This window comes from Panulirus ornatus, chromosome 33, assembly GCF_036320965.1.
Source record: "Panulirus ornatus isolate Po-2019 chromosome 33, ASM3632096v1, whole genome shotgun sequence".
NCBI lineage: Eukaryota > Metazoa > Arthropoda > Malacostraca > Decapoda > Palinuridae > Panulirus > Panulirus ornatus.
In genome coordinates, this window is record NC_092256.1 from 7,441,627 (window position 1) to 7,467,690 (window position 26,064).

At 43.0% G+C, this 26,064-nt stretch overlaps 1 protein-coding gene across 4 annotated transcripts in view; it reads left to right on the forward strand.

Moving 5' to 3' along the window:
* The window catches only part of LOC139759421 (protein amalgam-like), a 440,638-nt gene that overhangs the window by 359,402 nt on the left and 55,172 nt on the right, over window positions 1–26,064 (forward strand). For all 4 annotated transcript variants that reach the window (XM_071681518.1, XM_071681514.1, XM_071681515.1 and 1 more), the window contains 2 exons: window positions 4,786–4,941; window positions 12,427–12,567. In XM_071681518.1, the coding sequence (XP_071537619.1) occupies window positions 4,786–4,941; window positions 12,427–12,567 (297 nt within the window). The remainder of the gene's footprint in view (window positions 1–4,785; window positions 4,942–12,426; window positions 12,568–26,064) is intronic.

Below are 26,064 nucleotides of genomic sequence, written 5' to 3' on the forward strand. Positions count from 1 at the left end.
TGTATGTCTGTATTGATAATGGTGTGAGTCTGTATGTCTATTCTTATACATTTGGGAAAATAGACTGGCCTAAAACCACAGCTTAGTCAACATAAGGGTTTGTGAAGATGAGGGCGAACTGAAAGAAGATGGGTATATCGGACCTAGCCTTGTGAAGATGGGAGTAAAGTGACGATGGGCTTTGCGATAAAGATGAAGGTGTAGTAAATAAAAGTATAGTACAGTGAATACAAAATTATGAAATCTAGGTTCAAGGCTGGCATTGTGGAGATGAGGGTATTGTGAAGATAGAATATAGCAAAGATGATGTGAAACGTAGATAAGAATGAGGATGTAGTGAGGACGGTGATGGAGTGTTGATAAGAATGGTACAAAATATGGATTTGTACTGACCATAAGGGTGTAATGGTAATGAAGTGGTAGGAAAGATAAGGGTGTGGTGATGGTTACCGTGCAGTGAGGGTGAGAGTGCAGTGAACATATAACTCAGAGACGAAGAAGGTGTAGCAAAAATGTAATTCGACGAGGATGAGGGTGTATTGAAGATGGCCAATTTCACCAGACCCTAAAGATGAACCCGGTTAGATACAAGACAGGCCACAGAAGCTGCTGATAACGGAAGTAATGATTGTTCTTTTATCATTATTATGCTTGATCACTGCGCCATGAAACACACGAAGATAGACCCATCCGCTCATACACACACACACACACACACACACACACACACACACACACATATATATATATATATATATATATATATATATATATATATATATATATATATATATATATATATATATATATATACTCTCATGCACGAACATATACATACATATGCATATACATACCAACATATACACATGTACATAATTCATACTTGCTGCCTTTATTCTTTCCCGTCGCTACCCCGCCACACATGAAATGACAACCCACTCCCCCCGCATGTGCGCGAGATAGCGCTAGGAAAAGACAACAAATGCCACATTCGTTCGCACTCAGTCTGTGTAATGCACCGAAACCACAGCTCCCTTTCCTCATCCAGGCCCCACAAAACTTTCCATGGTTTACTCCAGACGCTTCACATGCCCTGGTTCAATCCACTGACAGCACGTCGACCCCGGTATACCACATCGTTCCAATTCATTCTGTTCCTTGCACGCCTTTCACCCTCCTGCATGTTCAGGCCCCGATCGCTCAAAAGCTTTTTCACTCCATCCTTCCACCTCCAATTTGGTCTCCCACTTCTCGTTCCTTCCACCTCTGACACATATATCCTCGCTGTCAATCTTTCCTCACTCATTCTCTCCATGTGACCAAACCATTTCAATACACCCTCTTCTGCTCTCTCAACTACACTCTTTTTATTACCACACATCTCTCTTACCCTTTCATTACTTACTCGATCAAACCACCTCACACCACATAGTCCTCAAACATCTCATTTTCAACACATCCACCCTCCTCCGCACAACACTATCTATAGCCCACGACTCACATCCATATAACATTGTTTGAACCACTATTCCTTCAAGCATACCCAATTTTGCTTTCCGAGATAATGTTCTCGCCTCCCACTCATTTTTCAACGCTCCCAGAGCTTTCGCTCCCTCCCCCAAGACGATCGCATGTTTACCATATGGCGTCCTAGCTACGTCTCTTCGTTGTATATCAACTGATTGTTATATTTCTCTCTTGTGTCTCCCCTGATGATGTGTCTATTACATGAAAGTGCACTTGGGAACTTATCGTGTTTCATTTTCATCGTGGACTCATAGGAATATATATATATATATATATATATATATATATATATATATATATATATATATATATATATATATATATATATATATATTATCCCTGGGGATAGGGGAGAAAGAATGCTTCCCACGTATTCCCTGCGTGTCGTAGAAGGCGACTAAAAGGGGAGGGAGCGGGTGGCTGGAAATCCTCCCCTCTCGTTTTTTTTTTTTTTTTCCAAAAGAAGGATCAGAGAAGGGGGCCAGGTGAGGATATTCCCTCTAAGGCCCAGTCCTCTGTTCTTAACGCTACCTCGCTAATGCGGGAAATGGCGAATAGTATGAAAAAAAAAAAAAAAAAAATATATATATATATATATATATATATATATATATATATATATATATATATATATATATATATATATATATATATACTTCGTGAAATATAAGCATACTCGTATGTGTTAAAAAGATAGATGTTCCCTCCATGTGAAAAATATTCTGTTGAGAAATATTCTTTCCATAATTTCTCTTCCCTCCTTGCCTTGCGCTAGTGGTTAGCCTCCATCTTTATGTTCTCTATGGAGTCGTAAATAGCGTTTATCTTGCAGATGACCCTGCCCCACCCTCAACCCCCGTTTTCTTTAGGATATAAATCACAAAAATAATGTCGAAAGATTTGGGTTTTCTTTTTCGGGGGCGATCATCAAGTTAGGTTGCTCAGTATTATGAGGAGCATCATCACTTGTGGCAATAGATGTTGTTCGGCAGCAACTTTGGTAGTAACTGTAGCTTCCCAGTAACAACAGCAGTGGTTATAGTTGTTGTTCAACAGCAGCAGCAGCAGCGATGGTAATAGCTATAGCTCAGCGGCAGCAGCGATGATAATAGTTGTAGTTCAGCAGCAGCAGCGATGATAATAGTTGTAGTTCAGCAGCAGCAGCGATGGTAATAACTGTCGCTCAGCCGCAGAAGCAGCAGCACTATAACTATGGTAATTAGGTTAGGTTCTTGAATATTGGATACTAGCGAGAACTGCTACTCACGAACGAGTGATGTGGTGATGTAGAGCCGATGATACTGCCATCACCTGAACGTTTACTGAACTGTTCACGTCGTCCCGGTCGATCAAGATGGTTCAGAGATAGAATGCCTTCTGTCCGTTCTTAATGTAGAGAAAGTCCTTACCTTCAGACGTGGAAATACACTGACTGAACATTCTATCTGTCGCAGAGATGAGGCTGTAGAAAACAAAGGTGGCCTATGTACCCCTGAAGGCTGCCGTATCTTCGCCCTGCATCATGCCTGCGATCTCTGACCTGCACCGTGTCCTGCCTGCGTCAAGCCTGCGTCCTTTCCCGTGCATTCTGTCTGCCCCACCTGATCTCCGCTACGCCCACTGCCCCCGAGCCTTCCCTAGTCTGTTGTGGCCTCTATTCTGCTCCAGGCCTGCGCCATCTGACCCCCGCCTACCTCATCTCTCGACGCCACACACCAGAGTACCTGCTTCCAATCTATCCACTCTGGAAACGTTACTAAACCCGGTATTCCTCACTAGTGGGATGAGTCTCACGATGCGGTAACGTTCAGTGCAAATATCTTTGAGGTGGGTTCCTCCACCTGCGCTCGTGTACACTTGGGTGTCCGCGTGACAGGGTCCTACGTTAAGAGAAACCAAGTAGCGGATCACCAACCTCCAGTGATGCCAAGACTGTCTCTACTGCTTACTGTCTCTGTCTCTCTCTCTCTGCATCATGAGATGTTACCTCCCACTCATCCGGCACACAGGAGCCGTCACGCCTACGTAACATCTCTACTACTTACTGTATCTTTCTGTGTAATGAGATGTTTCTTCGTTCTCGCTTGTACACCTAGCACACAAAATATTATTCCCGAACTATTCATGATAACTGTGTTATATCCTCAATTATGAACAGTGATTCAGTGATCACTGCAGTGTTGCATCCGACTATCATCGAGCAACAGTGACTTAAATTCAATAGAAAGAGCGGTGGTTATAGTTCAGCAGCAACTGCAGCAGACGTGGATGTAGCGTATAAACAATTGCGGGAACAGCATTACCTGTAGTACAGCAGCAGAAACAACTAAAATACCGAGACACCAGGAGCAGGAGCAGCGGTATCTATGTTGTGGCAGTAGATGCAGCAGACGTAGATGTAGTGCAGTAGTAACAGCAGGAACAGCAGTAGCTATACTTCATCAACACCTACAGTAGATGAAGGTGTAGTCCAAGAATAACAGAAGAAACAGCAGTATATATATACTTCATCAACCGTTGCAACAGGCTCAGGTATAGTACAGAAATAACAGCAGGGACAGCAGTATATACAGTACAGCAGCAGCTGCAACAGAGGCAGATGTAATACAGAAATAACAGAAGAAACAGCTATAGTTATACTTCTACAGCCACAACAGACGCAGATGAACTACAGAAGTTACAGCAGGAGTAGCATTATACATGATACAGCAGCAGCTACAACAGACGCAGCTGTAGTACAGAAGTAACAGCAGGAGCTATAGTTCAGAAACAACAGCAGCAACAGCGGTAGCAACAGCGGTAGCAACAGCTCACCAAGAGCAGCACGGTGCTAGCAGTTCAGCTGGAGCATCGTGGCATCTTGTAGTACACTGACGACTATGCGTCTTTTCCACGTAAACACTGACCTTTGTTACATTTTCAGCTTCCTTACTACCCTCTTTTAGCTTTAGCTTCCTTACTTTTTTCAGAGTATTGTGGATATCTATAGAATATCGATCTACTCATTGTATTTCATAAATGACATTTATTTGCAAGAGGCAAATTACGTTTATTCTTCTCATTGTGTCACTCTTCATTGTGTTATGGTATGTTCTACCCATAAACTCAGCCTCCTTCAGGAGCCTGACGCCCTTGCGCTAACCATCCCACCCCAAGCCAACAGCACCTGTGTCACGGAAAGCTTTGGCTAATTAGCATACCGTCTCCTGCCTGACCTTCACGGCCTTACATTAATCTCTGCCCCTTGTGCTCCGGCAGCGTCCAGCGACACGGAGAGCGTGGGCGGGATGGAGCAGACGGTGGGGATGCTGTCCTTCCAGAGCGTGACGAGGGCCGACATGGGCCACTACCTCTGCATCGCCAACAACTCCGTGCCCCCCTCCGTCAGCAAGAGGATGGTGCTCAATGTCAGATGTGAGTAGTATGTGAGTCGGGACGGGCGGGGCAGAGACGGGCAGGACATAGACGCGTAGGTAAGGACGGGAGAAGGGTAAAGGATGTGGGTAGGGACGCGTAGGTAAGGACTAGGAGGAGGTTAAGGTCGGAGGGCAGAGACGAGAGGAGATGAGGGGCGGAGAGTAGGGGCGTGAAGGGAGTGAAGGGCAGAGGGCAGCGAAGGAAGGGCGGGCTAGTGGGAAGGACGTGATGTGACTAAGATGAAAGGGTAACATTAGGATGGGATAGAATGTCAGGAAACATGAGAGTGGAGGTATGTGGAAGGGAAAAGGTGGGGGAGGCGATGGAAGAAAGGGAGGAGGGAAGTAGAGAAGTAGCCAGGTGGAGGAGGCGAGTGATGAAAGTGTGAAGGTAAGGAGAGAGAGGAGGTGAAGGGAAGATAGATAAGGGAAAGGTGGAAAAGCATAGGTAAGTGAAAATGAAACATGAGAAGGAAAATGAGGTTGAAGGAGGTAACAGAAGCTGTGCTGTGCAGAGTGGAAAGGAAAGAGAGAAAAGGAGAAGACGATGGAAGGCAGTAGGAAGAGAGAGGCAGGGAGAGGGAAGTAGCAAGGGAGAGATGGGGACTAGACTAGGAAGAGGGAGAGATGGAGTAGCAAGGGAGGGGAAGGAGGGACTCTGTTTCATGGGTATGATATTCAGTGTTGTATGACAGGTCTACAATGACATGTTCTGCCATTTCATATAATTTACGATTCTGACAACAATATGACACAAATAACTATACTCTAACATAGTGACGTACATCCTATCCTATGTTAACACATGAATATACGCAGTGTTACACACATACACACACGGGCCCGGTGTAATGGCTCACATAGGTTCTAATCTGGAGAGCGGCAGTCGGCCCACAGCCAACCCCAGCTGCTCATCCTCCCCTCGGTTTTGGTCGATAAATGAGTACCCGGCTGAGACTAGTGTGTGTGTGTATGTGTGTGTGTGTGTGTGTGTGTGTGTGTGTGTGTGTGTGTGTGTGTGTGTGTACACATACAAGTGAACACAAGGTTAAGAGACGGGGCAACACGAGTGTAAAACTCTCTCCCCGTAACACACAATTGATAACCATAAATAGTAATTACTCAGCGGTGTCTGAATCAAAGTGAACTAAGCTACAAATAGAGGCTGGAGATCATTAAGTTGTCCACTATGGAAGAGAGAAGACCAAGGGGTAACCTGATCCCAGCCATCAAGGTATTAGATCAGTTTGGTGATGTCGACAGCGATCAGTTCTTTAGGTGGTGCAAAGACAGAGGTACCAGACAGCATAACAAGAAGTTATGAAGGAATCATTTCAGTTAAGATGTATTGAATTCCTAGCAGGTTGATGGACGACTGGGACTGGCTGAGTGGCGAGATGGTGCATGTTACCAGCACACAGAAGTTCAGAGAGCTGACTGATGGTAGAGAAAGCTTATTGATGGGACCTCATGAGGGTGAAATAACTTCCCCGCGTAGTACAAATAGTTGATTACATATGATCCACTAGTATGGGAGAGAGGCAGTGTTGTGACAGTATTCCAGAAAGGTGGCTGAGTAGCCCTGAATTATAAGTATAACCTGATGTATACTGGAAAAGATAAGCAGGAAGCAGTTAGAAGCGCACTTATCAGACATAAACTACTGAAGTTGAGGACATCTTGGGTTCAGAAGGAAAAGATCGTGCATGACAAGCCTAGAGGGATGTTTATGAACGTGCTAGCAAAATCGTAGGAAAAAGGATGTGTAGGTGGATTGTATATTCCAGGAGTCCTGGAAAGCCTTTGACACTATGCCCACAGAAGACTGTCTACAAAGCTGGAGTTAGAGTAAGGCTACTCAGGTAGGTCAGCAGCTACCTAACTTGGAAGAGTCATGGAATACTTGTCAAGGAACCCTTCTTAATCCGAACGAGGGTGACAAGAGAGGTTCCCTACGGTTCAGTGCAAGGACCACTACTGTTCCCGAGCTACGTAAAGGGTTTACCAGACGAGATGGATTCATACCTGAACATGTTTGCTGATGATGCGCAAATTATGAAGGCAGTGTGACACAAAACTGTGAAATTCTACTCCTATGAGGATATGATTAAGATAGCACAAGCACAGGACAGGCATCCATTTATCAACCCGCACCTACGAGCGGATGAACAGATGGAATTGGCTGTGAGTCGACTGCCACGTCCAGGATTCGAACCCATGCAAGCTCGAACGTAAGAGGGCCAGTACTGGTCCATGGCCAATAACGCTAACCACTTCTCCATGTCAGTATATATGTATTTAATTCATTTATTCATTTCAATTATTCATTTCAAACCATTTCAATACACCTTCTTCTGCTCTCTCAACCACGCTTTTCATTACCACACATCTCTCTCACCCTCTCATTACTTACTCGATAAAACCACTTCACACCACATATTGTTCCCAAACATCTCATTTCCGACAAATCCACCCTCCTCTGTACAACCCTATCTATAGCCCATGCCTCGCAACCATGTAACATTGTTGGAACTACTATTCCTTCAAACATACCCATTTTCGCTCTCCGAGATAACGTTCTTTCTTCCACATATTCGTCAACGCTCCCAGAACCTTCGCCCCTTCCCCCACCCTATGACTCCACTTCCACTTCCATGATTCTATTTGCTGCTAAGTCCACCCCCAGATATCTACCTCCAATTCTTCTCTTTTCAAACTCATCTCCAACTAACTTGTCCCACAACCCTGCAGAACCTAATTACCTTGCACTTATTCACATTTACTCTTAACTTTCTCCTTCCACACACTTTTCCAAACTCAGTCAGCCACCAGTGCTGTATCATCGGCAAACAACAACTGACTTCCCAGGCTCCCTCATACCTATTAGGTTGCATACTCGCGCCTTTCTGCAAAACTCTTGCATTTACGTCCCTAACCGCTCCATCCATAAACAGATTAAGCAACCATGGGGATATTACACAACCCTGCCTCAGACCAACCTTCACTAGGAACCAATCACTCTCCTTTCTTCCTATTCGTACACATACCTTACACCCTTGATAAAAACCTCTCATTGCTTCTAGCAGCTTATTTCCTACACCATATATTCTTAAGACCTTCCACGAAGCATCGGTATCAACCCTATCATATGCCTTCTCCAGATCCATAAACGCCACATACAAATCCATCTGTTTTTCTAAGTATTTCTCACGCACATTCCTCAAAGCAAACACCTGATCCGCACATCCTCTGCCACTTCTGAATCCACACTGCTACTCTCATTCTGATGCCTTATACAAGCCTTCACCCTCTCAATCAATACCCTTCCATACAATTTTCCAGGAATACTCAACAAACATATACCTCCGTAGTTTAAACACTCACCTTTATCCCTTTGCCTTTGTTCATTGGAACTGTATATGCATCCACCAATCATCAGGCACTTCACCATGATCCACACATACAGTGAGTATCCTTACCAACCAATCAACAGCACAATCACCCCTTGTCTTAATAGATTCAATTGCAATACCGTCCAAACCTGCTGCCTTGCTGGATTTTATCTACCACAAGGCTTCCAGCACCTCTTCTCTCTTCACGAAACCACTCTCCTGATTCTCTCACTTTACACACCTTTCCGATCAAAACTCCCTATACCTGCCACTCTATCATCAACCACATTCAACAAACCTTCAAAATACTCACTACATTTCCTCCTTACTTCATCACTACCTGTTATCATTTCCCCCCTTGCCCCCTTCATCGATGTTCCCATTTGTTCTCTTGTCTTACGCACGCTTTTTACCTCCTTCCAAAACATCTTTATATTTTCCCTAAGGTTTACTGATACTCTCTCTCCCTAACTCTCATTTCCCCTCTTCTTCAACCATTACACCTCCTCTTTACCTCCAGCCGCTTTCTCTCATACATCTGTCATTTGCACTCCTTCCATGTAAGTATTGTCCAAACACCTCTCTGTTCTCTGTCACTAAGAACTTTACTACTTCATACCACCACTCACTACCCTTTCTAATCTGCCTACTTCCCACCTTTCTCATGCCACATGCATCTCTTGCACATTCCATCACTGCTTCCTTAAATACATATATAGCGGTATTGTCAATGTCTCTGGGGTGATCGTTCTTCTGACAGTGTTTAAGCAGTTATTGTCTCCCAAGTGGTTTGTGAACAAAGCTTACTGAAAAGCTAGGAAGACATTTTATCTTTCTTGTAACAAAAATATGACAAATGAGGAAGTATAAATGTCTAGCATTGCCCTATTCTCTCAACTTAGCTAGTCTAAGACAAGTCCGAAAAAACAGTGCCTGTAATGTTGTTTTCCTGTACAGTAACACTATCAGCAAGACCTTAATATATAGCAGGCCAAATCATGCAACAATTGGGAGTGTTAGCACTGTCAAATGTAAGGCATGTAAAGATAAGATATAAATATATATATATATATATATATATATATATATATATATATATATATATATATATATATATACATACATATATATACGTACATTAGCCAGACCTGAAAAACTGTAACAGAGAGATGTCATTGGCATCGTTACGCAATACGCAGGGATGACAGCAAAAATGCGATACGTGGTGTGAGGTGGTTTGATAGGGTAAGTAATGAAAGGGTAAGAGAGATGTATGGTTGAGAGAGCAGAAGAGGGTGTTTTGAAATGGTTTGGTCGCATGGAGAGAATGAGTGAGGAAAGATTGACAAAGAGGAAATATGCGTCAGAGGTGGAGGGAACGAAAAGTGGGAGACCAAATTGGAGGTGGAAAGATGGAGTGAAAAAGATATTAAGTGATCGGGGCCTGAACATGCAGGAGGGTGAGAGGCGTGCAAGGAATAGAGTGAATTGGAACTATGTAGTATACCGGGATCGACGTGCTGTCAGTAGATTGAACCAGGGCATGTGAGGCACGGAAAGTTTTGTTGGGCCTGGATGTGGAAAGGGAGCTGTGGTTTCGGTGCATCATACATGACAGCTAGAGACTGAGTGTGAACGAATGTGGCCTTTGTTGTCTTTTCCTAGCACTACCTCGCGCACATGCGGGGAAGGGGGTTGTCATTTCATGTGTGGCGGGGTGGCGTCGGAAATGAATAAGGGCAGACAGTATGAATCATGTACATGTCTATACATGTATATGTCTGTGTGTATATATATGTATACGTTGAGATGTATAGGTATGTTTATGTGCGTGTGTGGACGTGTATGTATATTCGTGTGTATATGGGTGTATACGGGTGAATATGGGTATATACGCGGGAGACAGCGACAGAGTATAATAAAAAGTATAATATATATATATATATATATATATATATATATATATATATATATATATATATATATTTGAAAGGATCACAATTTTGCGCGTGATCAAGTACATTCCTACGAGTCCACGGGGAAAATGAAACTTATCGTGTTTTATTTTCCCCGTGGACTCATAGGAATATATATGCATGTCGTAGAAGACGAATAAAGGGGGCGGGAGCGAGGGGCCAGAAACCCTCCCCTCCTTGTATTTTAACTTTCTAAAAGGGGAAACAGGAGTCATGCAGAGAGTGCTCATCCCCCTCGAAGGTTCAGATTGGGGTGTCTAGATATGTGTGTGAATGCAACCAAGATGAGAAAAAAGGAGAGATATGTAGTATGTTTGAATAAAACGAAGCTCAAGGGTAAAAGGGAAGAGTGGTTTGGGTTGGTAAGAGGACAAGAGCAAAGGAAGGAGTAATACTACTCATGAAGCAGGAGTTGTGGGAGTATGTGATAGAGTGTAAGAGAGTAAACTCTCGATTGATATGGGTAAAACTGAAAGTGAATGGAGAGAGATGGGTGATTATTGGTGCCCATGCACCTGGTCATGAGAAGAAAGATCATGAGAGGCAAGCGTTTTGGGAGCAGCTGAGTGAGTGTGTTAGCAGCTTTGGTGCACGAGACCGGGTTATAGTGATAGGTGATTTGAATACAAAGGTGAGTAATGTGGCAGTTGCGGGAATAGTAGGTGTACATGGGTTGTTCAGTGTTGTAGCTGGTAATGGTGAAGAGCTTCTGAATTTGTGTGCTGAAAAAGGACTGGTGATTGGGAATACCTGGTTTATTTCCCTACATCTCAATTCTTTCGAGCTCTCAGTCCTCCCTTGTCTTTCCCAATAACTATGACCTTGGCCTTGATGTGGACTTTTTGCGTGCCTTGAGCCCCCAACATAAAAGAAACTAAGATAGTTTTCACATCATCATCCGATAAGGAAGAAAATGATAAGAAAGGCAAACACTGCGAGAAATAAGATGGAACTGCACTGTAAGTGAGGCTGGTTTCCACCCACATTTGCTTCCGACGTTCACCATATACTTGCCCAGCAGCAGCCAGCTACCCAGGCATGAATTATTAAGGAAATGGTCCGATAAGAACATCTTCCCATTACCGGCTGGGCCGAAGAGACGCTGCTACTTTCATTATTCACAACGCCAGACCTGTTTTATCTTTCAAGCTTCTGGTTTTCATAGAGTAAGGTACTGGCGTTCTTGATTTTCCTGGGTGTGTAAAGGCTTAAACAAAAATCTATGACTTAGTTCAGGTGACTTTCCTGTCTTTGTGTTTTTATACTAAGAAGAATTCATTCCAGCTAATCAAAAAAGATACTTAGTGTAGGTTTTGGTTTTAATCTGCAGCCATCATATATTTCCAGGCCAACATGTCGGGTTCCCTCATCGGTAGTGTTGTCCTAAGTGTATACCTCACCCTGGCCTTCAGAACTGTTCTCTGTTATCCTGGATATGCCTGTCACCACATGATCCCTATTGTTCTCCATCGTGTACCCCATCAGTATCGTCAGCATTGTACCCATTTAACTCTAACCCCAATGACACCCTTCAACCCCTGCTGTTCCTCAGTCTATATCCGACCAGCAGCTCCGACACATTCTGTGATTAACTCACCACCGAACACTTATCAGCCTTGGATCGCCAACACCTCTAACACCTTGTAGATCTAACCAGTAATTCTAAGCTCATTTTCTTTGCAGCCGACGCCCCATTTGAATCCTTTGACAGTTGTCATTTCTTCCTCACACCCAAGTTTCCCCAACCTGTGTTCCATTTCCTGATGCACTGGACTTGCCCAGCCTCTAATGTATCCTAACCCAGACCCCACCTCAGACCCCAAACACAGTCCCTAACCCACAACTAATGAAAACCCCAACCCGGACTTCAACCCAGCCCGAGACCCCAGCCAGCTCCTAGCCCAGATCCCAGCTCATAACACTCCAACCTCTTTATATCCCGACACAAGACGCTGTCAATGCCAGACGTAAGACTACACCCACGCTACCTGTATACGTATCACGCCCACACCCAGGCCTCCACAACCCGTGTCACGCCCACACCCAGGCCTCCACAACCCGTGTCACGCCCACAACCACCGTTCACGACAGTAACGCTGTACCCTGCCCCAACAGACCGAGAGCCGGCTGTGTATGTGAGTCACCAGATGATCGGAGTGTACCGCGGGGATGACGTGGCCATCAACTGTACCGTGACGGCGTACCCTCGACCCGTCGTCTTCTGGCAGGACAACACAGGCAAGATGATCATCTCAGGTATGTTCCTCTTGATGGTTGGTGTGTGGGGTTAGTGTGGTGGGGTGGCTGGTTCTGTCTTCATAACCTCAACATCCAGGTGAGCCTGGTGAGGGGTTGATGTGTTGGTGTAGTTGGACTCTACCTCCCCAGCCCCATCACCTAGGTGAGCCTGGTGAGGGGTTGATGTGTTGGTGTGGTTGGACTCTACCTCCCCAGCCCCATCACCCAGGTGAGCCTGGTGAGGGGTTGATGTGTTGGTGTGGTTGGACTGTACCTCCCCAGCCCCATCACCCAGGTGAGCCTGGTGAGGGGTTGATGTGTTGGGGTGGTTGGACTCTACCTCCCCAGCCCCATCACCCAGGTGAGCCTGGTGAGGGGTTGATGTGTTGGTGTAGTTGGACTCTACCGCCCCAGCCCCATCACCCAGGTGAGCCTGGTGAGGGGTTGATGTGTTGGGGTGGTTGGACTCTATCTCCCCAGCCCCATCACCCAGGTGAGCCTGGTGAGGGGTTGATGTGTTGGTGTGGTTGGACTCTACCTCCCCAGCCCCATCACCCAGGTGAGCCTGGTGAGGGGTTGATGTGTTGGGGTGGTTGGACTCTACCTCCCCAGCCCCATCACCCAGGTGAGCCTGGTGAGGGGTTGATGTGTTGGTGTGGTTGGACTGTACCTCCCCAGCCCCATCACCCAGGTGAGCCTGGTGAGGGGTTGATGTGTTGGGGTGGTTGGACTCTACCTCCCCAACCCCATCACCCAGGTGAGCCTGGTGAGGGGTTGATATATAGTTGTACCTAGAGTCTATTTCCACAGCCCCATCATCCAGGTTATGGACCATACTGTCACAGAGCCATTCATCTTGACACCCTCTCTGCCATCTAGCGTATGTGAACCTCTTGTCTGCAGTCGTGGAAAATGGATGGCATTAGATTCTTTTACATCACTTACACGGCTAAATATCACTAATTATTGCTGGTTGTTGGATTTATGGCTATATATATATAGACTGATGACTGATATACGAGACAGAAATCATAACGTGAATTAAGTACTTAAATTATGTTAGTTCTTTGTTCTTAGGTGGTGATATGAACTCCACAGTTCCATAATGTTATCTTTCGATGGCGAAGAATTAACACAAGTATTATTGAGTAGTATAAAACTGTCATATAAGCCAACTACCAATGAGGGGCAGTCACTTTAAGCGCGTGTATCATAGGGTTTGATAGAGATTCCTGGCAAACGCCCTCGACTGATGTGTGGCTACCTTCACCCTCCTCAAGTGTTGACCATTACTGGCACAAGGAAGCAGGTTGAAATGTACCTCGATGTGCGTTAGAAGTGTATCAAGTCATCCAGGAGTAAACGTTCGTTTCCACGAATCATCAACGCTTGAGATGCAGAGACCATGGAGAGAAACTCAACAGCCGTTAAGACAGAATGTTTAGGGGAGGTGGGGAAATAGTGTCCACAAACTGGACAGGCTAGCAAGTCGCCTTGATGGTGTGAGTGGGGAAGGGACGCTGTGACGAAATGTATGTAAGGGGCAACGTTCCTTGTGTGCATTAGGTAGACATTCTCAATGTCACATGAGCTTGGGAGAAGACTATCACTATAGCATGTCTCAAAAGAGACAGTCAGTCAGCACATACCAGTTTATAGAGAGGCAAAGAGAGCACATTTGCTTCAGAAGAGACAGACATGTACTGAAACATCAGTTTTAAGAGAGTCAGTACGACCGGTGGTAGATTAGATGTACAATCTTGGGGCAGCAACATTTTCAGTGGGGTAAAAGTGGAAGTGGTGAAGTTCATTTGTTTGAAAATGATGTTCAGTAGAGATCATTATGGAAAGATGGGTAGAAGCTGGGAGCAGCATCGTCAAGCAGAGAGAAACGCAAGAAACACATCAAAGTTCTCTGAGAGCCACCATGATGAATGAGAAAGGTTCAACCATAGTGAGAGTAAGGGCTGTGCAGGAGGGGTGCTCGCTCCAACAACTCTTCATGGTAGCAAGACGTTGGTCTACTAATGCATAGTTAAGTGTGAGAGAGGACATACAACACGAATGGTTTCATCTTTAGCAGGAGTAATCAAAGAAGTTTTAGCTTCAGCAAAAATAATCAAGAATGATTCTGTCTTCAGCAGGAGTAATCAAGAATGGTTTCATCTTCAGCAGGAGTAATCAAGAATGGTTCTGTCTTCAGCATGAATAATCAAGAATGGTTTCATCTTCAGCAGGAGTAATCACTAATGGTTCTGTCTTCAGCAGGAGGAATCAAGAATGGTTCTGTCTTCAGCAGGAGGAATCAAGAATGGTTTTATCCTCAGCAGGAGGAATCAAGAATGGTTTCATCTTCAGCAGGAGTAATCAAGAATGGTTCTGTCTTCAGCAGGAGTAATCAAGAATGGTTCATCTTCAGCAGGAGTAATCACTAATGGTTCTGTCTTCAGCAGGAGTAATCAAGAATGGTTCTGTCTTCAGCAGGAGGAATCAAGAATGGTTCGTGTCTTCAGCAGGAGTAATCAAGAATGGTTCTGTCTTCAGCAGGAGTAATCAAGAATGGTTTTATCCTCAGCAGGAGTAATCAAGGAAATAGACAGAACTAAGAACTAAAGCACTAAGAACTTGAGCGAGATGGAGGCGTCATTATCAAGTCACATTGATAAAACTTTTGGAAGCACAAATCAGATTTCAGTGTCGGTTCGTGCAGACACCCGCTGCCAGGATCCTGAGGTGTCCCACCCTGTTGTAATGCTAGAAGGCTAGAATAGTGAAACGGTGAGGTAGAACAAGTTTGACGTACGAGATGAAGTAAATCTCGACGAGCCTAAAGTTGTGCTAGATGGTGACTTGAAAACAAGTGAGGTCGATCCAGGAACTCAGGTCAGCGGCATTATTTCAAGGTTTAATCACCTCATTGATGACGCATGAACTGTGACAGTCTACAATGAACACATAGGAACCTCATCAGTGGTAGATCTGATTAAACTGTCTTAAGTAAACCTAAGAAACTCGTATGGTGGTTTGAGGACGAACGTAGCTCATCATATCCTTCAGAGGGATGACTCCAGCACTGGTGGTCGGGGGAGGGTCATAGGTGAGGGGAATTTGCGAGGGTGAGGTCAGACATGAGTAGCGACACAAACTTGTTTGGCAGAGATGGATGGCGTCTGAGCAGAGTAGGTACTGCTTGTTTGGATAGAGTGTTAGACAAACACATTATGAACATATTTAGTCAAGTTCATGACAGAATAGAGTTTAATCCAAATTGAGATATAGGTCTAACTGACCCCAGCCCAACGCAGTCTGAGCAAAATACAAGTACGTGTTGACCCCAGGTCATCAGTCACTTTGTGCTGATCTGATCGGGGCAAACAACCAGTCAGGTGGTTCGTTTGGTCATAATCATTCAATAATCATCCTGACAAAACAATCTGAGGAAAAACAGATTCTTCAAATCACCGTATTGCACCTCCTTACTAAACAGGTTTGCGTGTTCAGCAATGTCTATCATCCCGATCTCATATTCCGGTGCAGCAAGATAGATGGTAGTCAGGGGGGGAAATAGCTTGATCTGTTGTCTCGACCATGCTGAATCGAACAGTGAACCTGACGTGTTAAGTACGAGCACTCGATGCATGATTTAGCCATGGGATGAGCTAATCACAGAGGCAAACTCCAGGAAATTTCACATAATCGCTCATACCAAATTAGTGATCAACATGGTACACTGACACCAGTGAGATGAACGTGATGCATACATGATACCTGCATCCACATGACAAGGACGAGTCTCTGTGACAACACCTACAGAACAGAGCGTTGGTCGTTCTGACAGCAATCACAACACGGGGGATGGATCTCTATGACAGCAATCACAACACAGAGCGTGGGTCTCTCTGACAGCAATCACAACACAGAGCGTGGGTCTCTCTGACAGCAATCACAACACAGAGCGTGGGTCTCTCTGACAGCAATCACAACACAGAGCGTGGGTCTCTCTGACAGCAATCACAACACAGAGCGTGGGTCTCTCTGACAGCAATCACAACACAGGGGATGGATCTCTATGACAGCAATTACAACACAGAGCGTGGGTCTCTCTGACAGCAATCACAACACAGAGGATGGATCTCTTTGACAAGAAAGAATTAAGTGGGATTATGTAAAGCGGAGGTCGGAGGCCCATAATTCAAGATACATCCGGGTTTAGATGAAATAGAATGACACTAAGCCAAGCGAGCAATATATGAGAATAAGATGTAAAGAAAGAAAAAAAAGATATATATATATATATATATATATATATATATATATATATATATATATATATATATATATATATATATATTTATATATATATATATATATATATATATATATATATATATATATATGTATATATATATATATATATATATAACAAGGAATCACTAGAGAGAAAGATTCTTTTAATATTTTTGGCTGTTTTAACTCTCTTGATTTAGACTAGAATATTTTCTGATAGGAAGCCATGAGGGAGATTCGATGATTGATGTTTTGAGAGAATGACTTTCACACCAGACTCTAGATATCCCACAGAGAAATCAGACTAACTCATAATTTAATCAGAGACATGGCCATGATACACGAGGGTGAGGTGGGTGGAAAAGTTATCATCAAAAGTGACCATCATATAATCAGGTTTGCCATCGTAAACCTTCAGGTTTATGATAGCGTGGTGATGGCTCCCTCACCACAGAAAGGTCAGCTGTCGTTAATATGTGTTAAGATCATCGAGATATAGATTGGATGCCTGTTCTAGAGGCAGGACAACTGAAGAAAATGCAGAGAGGTTTTATTCTCAGGTACCACCGAACAGAACGTAAAGCATTTACAAAATTATACTAAAATACACTAAAGGAGAACTCTGCCAATGCATCTCCAACGAAACTACGGTGTCATCAAACAAACATGGTTCACTAGAGTTAATAGAACTAGTTGGTAGAAGGAAAAATACATACAGTAGACAAACATTGTATCGGTAAACCTTAAGAGCTGTGATAAATGCATCAAGTTCAAGAAAGTGAAGAAGCAGTAAACGCGAACGTGATGAAGATAGTCTAAGATACTAGAGGGAATCCGAAGGAATTTCTTGCATACAGGAGAAGAAAGAGCGTCCAGGGAGACTGTGGGCCCATTTTGCGACATATCAGCGGAAAACTAACACAAGACACCATCGAAATGTCCTCAGTATTAGGTAAATCCTTCACCTCTGTTTTCAAATCGTTTAAATATGTTACTAACCAGAAATTGTTTGATTCGCTTGCAGGCAATGAGAAAGATAAGCTTAAGCTTATAGAAATAGATAGCCACGAAATAAGGAAATATTTTCCAAAGCTGCATCCGAACAAGTCAGTTGACCCAGACGATCTGCTCCCTAAGGTCTTGAAATAGGTCAGTGAAATGATTCATCCGATGACCAAAATATAAAAATCAGTAAATCAGTCAAGGACTGGAAAGTGTTGAGCGACAGGAGGCACATATTACGTCAGTATTCAGGAAGGAAGATAGAAACACCCAATCAAATATACTGGCAAGTTAGCCTGGCGTCAGTAATAAAGAAAATGATGGATATCATCGTTCCGGGTCAAAATGTGGCCTTTTTTTTTCGGTATAAAACAGTTTGCTGATAGAAATGGATTCAGCGACGGTAGATCCTGCCTTCCCAACTCGGTCGAATCTCTCCCCCTCGTTTGCTACATCTGGGATGTAGTTTACGTAGTTTACGTAGACTATCAGAAAGCCTTTGATAAGTTCTCTCTCTCTCTCTCTCTCTCTCTCTCTCTCTCTCTCTCTCTCTCTCTCTCTCTCTCTCTCTCTCTCATATATATATATATATATATATATATATATATATATATATATATATATATATATATATATATATATATATATATATATAACTGTTATCTAAAGTCTTCTCGTGGTACTTGGACTAGGTATAGCGAATTGATTCATGACAAGGTTAGAGGTAGGATACAACTGGTTCTGTCACATGGTAAGGCGTCTGAGTGGCTGGGAGTAGCAAGTGGGGTGCCACAGGGATCAGTCTTTGCCCTCATTCTCTTCACGATCTTTTCCGGTGACAAAGGTTGTCGACAACATGTGGTTGCAGCGGTTAACGTTCCTGACTGTCATGCATTCACGGACCAGCTAGAGTCGAGCGCGTAGGTTCAAATCATGGTTCTTGCAGTTGGTCCACAGTCAACCAAGCTGTTCCTCCATCCTTAGGGGTTGGTTGATAAAATGGGTATTTGGTTTAGGCTAAGGGATGGCCTTGGTTAGGGCCTCAGTTAACACAAAAGATATAAAAACTAAGTTGGAAGGCCACATCCACAGACGATCGCAAACGCTTGAAAAATGCTCTTGTCAGGTTAACCCGCTGTTCAGGGACGTGTCAGTTGATATTCACTGCAGAGAAAATGCATCGGTTATACGAGCAGCATCATGAATAGAGGATGTTAGGTAAAGCTCAGTCACAGGCGGTTGAAGAGATGGATCTTTGGGTCTTTCAGTACACAAAACAATGCTTAAATGCGATTAATTAAGCACAGAGAAAGCTGGAATCCATAGCAAGAAAGTTTACATAAATAACCGCGAAAACAATACTCACTTTACATAAGACTTTGGCTGGGGTGCATCTCAAATAGCTTGTACAACTGTGGCTTCCAGATTATTTCCCGATTATAAAGCTAAGGAAAAATGAAGATAAGCTTAAATGAATCTAGAGGAGAGGAGCTGCCTGATCAATACCAGGGTTGGGTAACCAGCCATCTGAGGAAAGGTGCAGACGACTCCCTTTGTCCTCTTTTCAAGAAACTAAGACTTCCTTATCAAGTTTAATGATCAAAAATTAATCACGAAACAATGCTTCAGCTACAAGAACACCAGCTAACTTTAGACAGAACGGACTGGAAATCATAGCAGAAAAATAAAAAGGGAACCAGTACAGAAATGAGAAATTATTCCACATCCAGAGTGAGTGACGACAGGAATAAGTAACCTCAGGTTATGTCCAATGTAAACACGGTTCAAACGTTTACATATCGACTGGATGTCTAATTCGAAGAAAGCTGGCTCGTGTGATGATACATTTTTATTATACTTTGACACTGTCTCCCGTGTTAGCGAGGTAGCGCAAGGAAACAGACAAAAGAATGGCCCAACCCACCCACATACGCATGTATTTACATAAACGCCCACAAGCGCACATATACATACCTATACATTTCAACGCATACATACATATACATGCTCAGACATAAACATATATACACATTTACATATTCATACTTGCTGCCCTCACCCTTTCCTGCCGCCACCCCGCCACACATGAAATGACACCCCTTCCCCCACGTGCGCGCGAGGTAGCGCCAGGAAACCACAGCAAAGGCCACATTTGTTCACACTCAGTCTCTAGCTGTCATGTGTAATGCACTGAAACCACGGCTCCCTTACAACATCAAGGCCCCACAAAACTTTCCATGGTTTACCCCAGGCGCTTCACATGCCCTGGTTCAATCCATTGACGGCACGTCGACCCCAGTATGCCACATCGTTTCAATTCACTCTATTCTTGCACGTCTTTCACACTCCTGTATGTTCAGGCCCCGATCGCTCAAAATCTTTTTCACTCCATCCTTCCACCTCAAATTTGGTCTCTCACTTCTTCCCGTTCCCTCCACCTCTGACACATGTATCCTCTCGGTCAATCTTTCCACACTCATTCTCTCCATGTGACCAAACCATTTCAATACACCTTCTATCTGAACCACACTGTTTTTATTACCACACATCTCTCTTACCTTTTCATTACTTACTCGATCAAACCACCTCACACCACATATTGTCCTCAAACATCTCATTTCCAACACACCCACCCTCCTCCACACAACCTTATCTATAGCCCGTGCCTCACAACCATATAACATTGTTGGAACCACTATTCCTTCAAACATACCCATTTTTGCTCTCCGAGATAACGTTCTCTCCTTCCGCACATTCCTCAACGCTCCCAGAACCTTTGACTCCTCTCCCACCCTGTGGCTCACTTCCGCTTCCATGGTTAAATCCAATGCCAGATCCACTCCCAGATATCTAAGACACTTCACTTCCACCAGTTTTTCTTCATCCAAACTTACCTCCCTATTAACTTGTCCCTCAACCCTACTGAATCTAATAACCTTGCTCTTATTTACATTCACTCTCAGCTTTCTTCTTTCACACACTTTACCAAACTCAGTCACCAACGTCTGCAGTTTCTCACCCTAATCAGCCACCAGCGCTGTACCATCAGCGAACAACAACTGACTCACTTTCCAAGCCCCCTCATCCACAACAGACTCTTGCATTCATCTCCCTAACAACCCCATCCATAAACAAATTAAACAACCATGGACACATCACACACCTCTGCCGCAAACCGACATTCACTGGGAACCACTCACTTTCCTCTCTTCCTACTCGTACACATGCCTTACATCCTCGATAAAAACTTTTCACTGTTTCTAGCAACTTACCTCCCACACCATATACCTTAATACCTTCTACAGAGCATCTTTATCAACTCTATCATATGCCTTCTCCAGATCCATAAATGCTACATACAAATCCATCTGTTTTTCTAAGTATTTCTCACATATATTTTTCAGAGCAAACACCTAATCCACACATCCTCTACCATTTCTGAAAACACACTGCTCCTCCCCAATCTGGTGTTCTGTGCATGCCTGGACCCTCTCGATTAATACCCTCCCATATAATTTCCCTGGAATACTCAACAAACCTATACTTCTGTAATTTGAACACTCACCTCTATCCCCTTTGCCTTTGTACAGTGGCACTATACATACATTCCGCCAATCCTCAGGCACTTCACCATGAACCATATGTACACTGAATATCCTCACCAACCAGTCAACAACAGTCACCCCCTTTTTTAATAAATTCCATTGTAATATCATCCAAACCCGCCGCCTTGCCGGCTTTCATCTTCCGCAAAGCTTTCACTACCTTTTCTATGTTTACCATATCATTCTCCCTGACCCTCTCACGTCGCACACCAAGACACCCTATATCTATTATCACACACATTCAACAAACCTTCAAAATACTCACTCCATCTCCCTCTCACTTCACTACTACTTGTTATTACCTCCCCATTTGTCCCTTTCACCGATGTTCAGATTTGTTCTCTTGTCTTACGCACTTTATTTACTTCCTTCCAAAACATCTTTTTATTCTCCCAAAAATTTAACGATATTCTTTCACCCCAACTCTCATTTGCCCTCTTTTTCACCTCTTACACCTTTCTCTTGACCTCTTTCCTCTTTCTTTTATATATCTCCCAGCCATTTGCACTATTTCCCTGCAAAAATCGTCCAAATGCCTCTCTCTTCTCTTTCATTAACAATCTTACTTCTTCATCCCAGCACTCAATACTCTTTCTAATCTGCCCACCTCCCACGCTTCCCATGCCACAAGCATCTTTTGCACAAGTCATCACTGCTTCCCTAAATACATCCCATTCCTCCCCCACTCCCCTTACATCATATGCTCTCACCTTTTTCTATTCTGCACTCAATCTCTCCTGGTACTTCCTCACACAAGTCCCCATTCCAGGCTCACTTACTCTCACCACTCTCTTCACCCCAACATCCTCTCATCTTTTCTGAAAACCTCTACAAACTTTCACCTTTGCCTCTACAAGATAATGGTCAGATATCCCTCCAGTTGCACCTCTCAGCATATTAACATCCAAATGTCTCTCACGCGCTTATCAATTAACGCGTAATTCAATAACGCTCTCTGGCCATCTCTCCTACTTACGTACGTATACTTATGTATATCTCTCCTTTTTAAACCAAGTATTCCCAATCACTAGTACATTTTTAGCACACAAATCTACAAGCTGTACACCATTTCCAACATTGAAAACCCCATGTACAACAATTATATCCTCAACTGCCAACTGGAGGAAGTGAAGTGTTTTAGATATCTGGGAGTGGATCTGGCAGCGGATGGAACCATGGAAGCGGAAGTGGATCATAGGGTGGGGGAGGGGGCGAAAATTCTGGGGGCCTTGAGGAATGTGTGGAAGTCGAGAACATTATCTCGGAGAGCAAAAATGGGTATGTTTGAAGGAATAGTGGTTCCAACAATGTTGTATGGTTGCGAGGCGTGGGCTATGGATAGAGTTGTGCGCAGGAGGATGGATGTGCTGGAAATGAGATGTTTGAGGACAATGTGTGGTGTGAGGTGGTTTGATCGAGTGAGTAACGTAAGGGTAAGAGAGATGTGTGGAAATAAAAAGAGCGTGGTTGAGAGAGCAGAAGAGGGTGTTTTGAAGTGGTTTGGGCACATGGAGAGGATGAGTGAGGAAAGATTGACCAAGAGGATATATGTGTCGGAGGTGGAGGGAGCAAGGAGAAGAGGGAGACCAAATTGGAGGTGGAAAGATGGAGTGAAAAAGATTTTGTGTGATCGGGGCCTGAACATGCAGGAGGGTGAAAGGAGGGCAAGGAATAGAGTGAATTGGAGCGATGTGGTATACCGGGGTTGACGTGCTGTCAATGGATTGAATCAAGGCATGTGAAGCGTCTGGGGTAAACCATGGAAAGCTGTGTAGGTATGTATATTTGCGTGTGTGGACGTATGTATATACATGTGTATGGGGGGGGTTGGGCCATTTCTTTCGTCTGTTTCCTTGCGCTACCTCGCAAACGCGGGAGACAGCGACAAAGTATAAAAAAGAAAAAAATATATATATATATCAACAGAGAACGTCATTATCGAGCAACAGTTTTCCCTGTCATCTGTGGTCCCATGTACCCTCACGTGAATGCCACCGTTTCTTACTGACTGGCCTCATCCTTCACCCGGGTAGGGGAGGGCTGACCAGCGGGGACTGATGGACCACCACATCCTCGCCTCTCCTCCGGACGCTGACTGACGAGATAACACAAGCGACCCACACAGTGAACGCTGGTAGTCGGTCATGTGATGAAGGGCATCGCGCCGCGCAAGGGAGCTGTGGTGTTACTTAGACACCGAAGACGATATCACTAGGAAACTACTGTTTAGCCCACACTTTCACGATCACGCGTTCATGAGTTTATCGCAATGCCTGTAACAACGTACTGATGGATTTGTAAGCTTATCTTATAGCTTACAATATTGTGATAAGGGATTTGTAAGCTTATCTTATAGCTTACAATATTGTGATAAGGGATTCACAAGCTTATCGTATTGATTGAAATGCTGTCATGTATAAGCTTATCGTATTGCTTATAATAGCCTTACCTGGGATTTGTAAGCTTATCGTATCGATTAGAATGTTGTGACATATAAGCTTATCGTACGGTCTATAATAGATTATAAGGGATGTATAAGCTTATCGTACAGCTTACATTATTGTGATGTATAAGCTTATCGTACAGCTTACATTATTGTGATGTATAAGCTTATCGTACGGTCTATAATAGATTATAAGGGATTTATAAGCTTATCGTACAGCTTACATTATTGTGATGTATAAGCTTATCGTACAGCTTACATTATTGTGATGTATAAGCTTATTGTATTGCTTGTAGTATACTTACCAGGGATGTATAAGCTTATCGTACAGCTTACATTATTGTGATGTATAAGCTTATCCTATTGCTTATAGTATACTTACCAGGGATGTATAAGCTTATCGTACAGCTTACATTATTGTGATGTATAAGCTTATCGTACGGTCTATAATAGCCTTACCTGGGATGTATAAGCTTATCGTACAGCTTACATTATTGTGATGTATAAGCTTATCGTACTGCTTACATTATTGTGATGTATAAGCTTATCGTACTGCTTACATTATTGTGATGTATAAGCTTATCGTACAGCTTACATTATTGTGATGTATAAGCTTATCGTACTGCTTACATTATTGTGATGTATAAGCTTATCGTACAGCTTACATTATTGTGATGTATAAGCTTTTCGTACTGCTTACATTATTGTGATGTATAAGCTTATCGTACTGCTTACATTATTGTGATGTATAAGCTTATCGTACAGCTTACATTATTGTGATGTATAAGCTTATCGTATTGCTTGTAGTATACTTACCAGGGATATATAAGCTTATCGTACAGCTTACATTATTGTGATGTATAAGCTTATCGTATTGCTTGTAGTATACTTACCAGGGATATATAAGCTTATCGTACAGCTTACATTATTGTGATGTATAAGCTTATCGTACGGTCTATAATAGATTATAAGGGATGTATAAGCTTATCGTACAGCTTACATTATTGTGATGTATAAGCTTATCGTACAGCTTACATTATTGTGTTGTATAAGCTTATCGTACAGCTTACATTATTGTGATGTATAAGCTTATCGTACTGCTTACATTATTGTGATGTATAAGCTTATCGTACTGCTTACATTATTGTGATGTATAAGCTTATCGTACAGCTTACATTATTGTGATGTATAAGCTTATCGTACTGCTTACATTATTGTGATGTATAAGCTTATTGTATTGCTTGTAGTATACTTACCAGGGATTTATAAGCTTATGGTATTGCCTACAACAGCGTGACCAGATATCTATAAGTTTATCGTAGTGCCAGCGAGAACGTAACTAGGAGTTGATACGCTTATCTTAATGTCTACAGTGACGTAACCAAGGATTTATATGCTTTTCGTGTTGCCTACAATACCATGGTCAGGGATTTATGTATAGAATAATGCGTACAGTATCGTGACCAGGTTTTTATAAGCTTATTGTAGATCCTACAATATCGTGGTCAGGGATTTATAAGCTTATTTTAAAGCTTACCGTGTCAAAACCAGGACTTTATAAGCTTTTTGTAGATCCTACAATATTGTGGTAAGGGATTTATAAGCTTATTTTAAAGCTTACAGTGTCATAACCAGGACTTTATAAGCTTTTTGTAGATCCTACAATATTGTGGTAAGGGATTTATAGGCTTACTTCAAAGCTTACAATGTCATAACCAGGACTTTATAAGCTTATTGTAAATCCTACAATATCGTGGTCAGGGATTTATAAGCTTACTTCAAAGCTTACAATGTCATAGCCAGGACTTTATAAGCTTCTTGTAAAGCCTACAATAGCGTGACGGGAGATTTGTAGGCTTATTCTAAAGCTTACCGTGTCATAACCAGGACTTTATAAGCTTATTGTAAATCCTACAATATCGTGGTCAGGGATTTATAAGCTTATTTTAAAGCTTACCGTGTCAAAACCAGGACTTTATAAGCTTTTTGTAGATCCTACATTATCGTGGTCAGGGATTTATAAGCTTATTTTAAAGCTTACCGTGTCATAACCAGGACTTTATAAGCTTATTGTAAATCCTACAATATCGTGGTAAGGGATTTATAAGCTTATTTTAAAGCTTACAGTGTCATAACCAGGACTTTATAAGCTTATTGTAAATCCTACAATATCGTGGT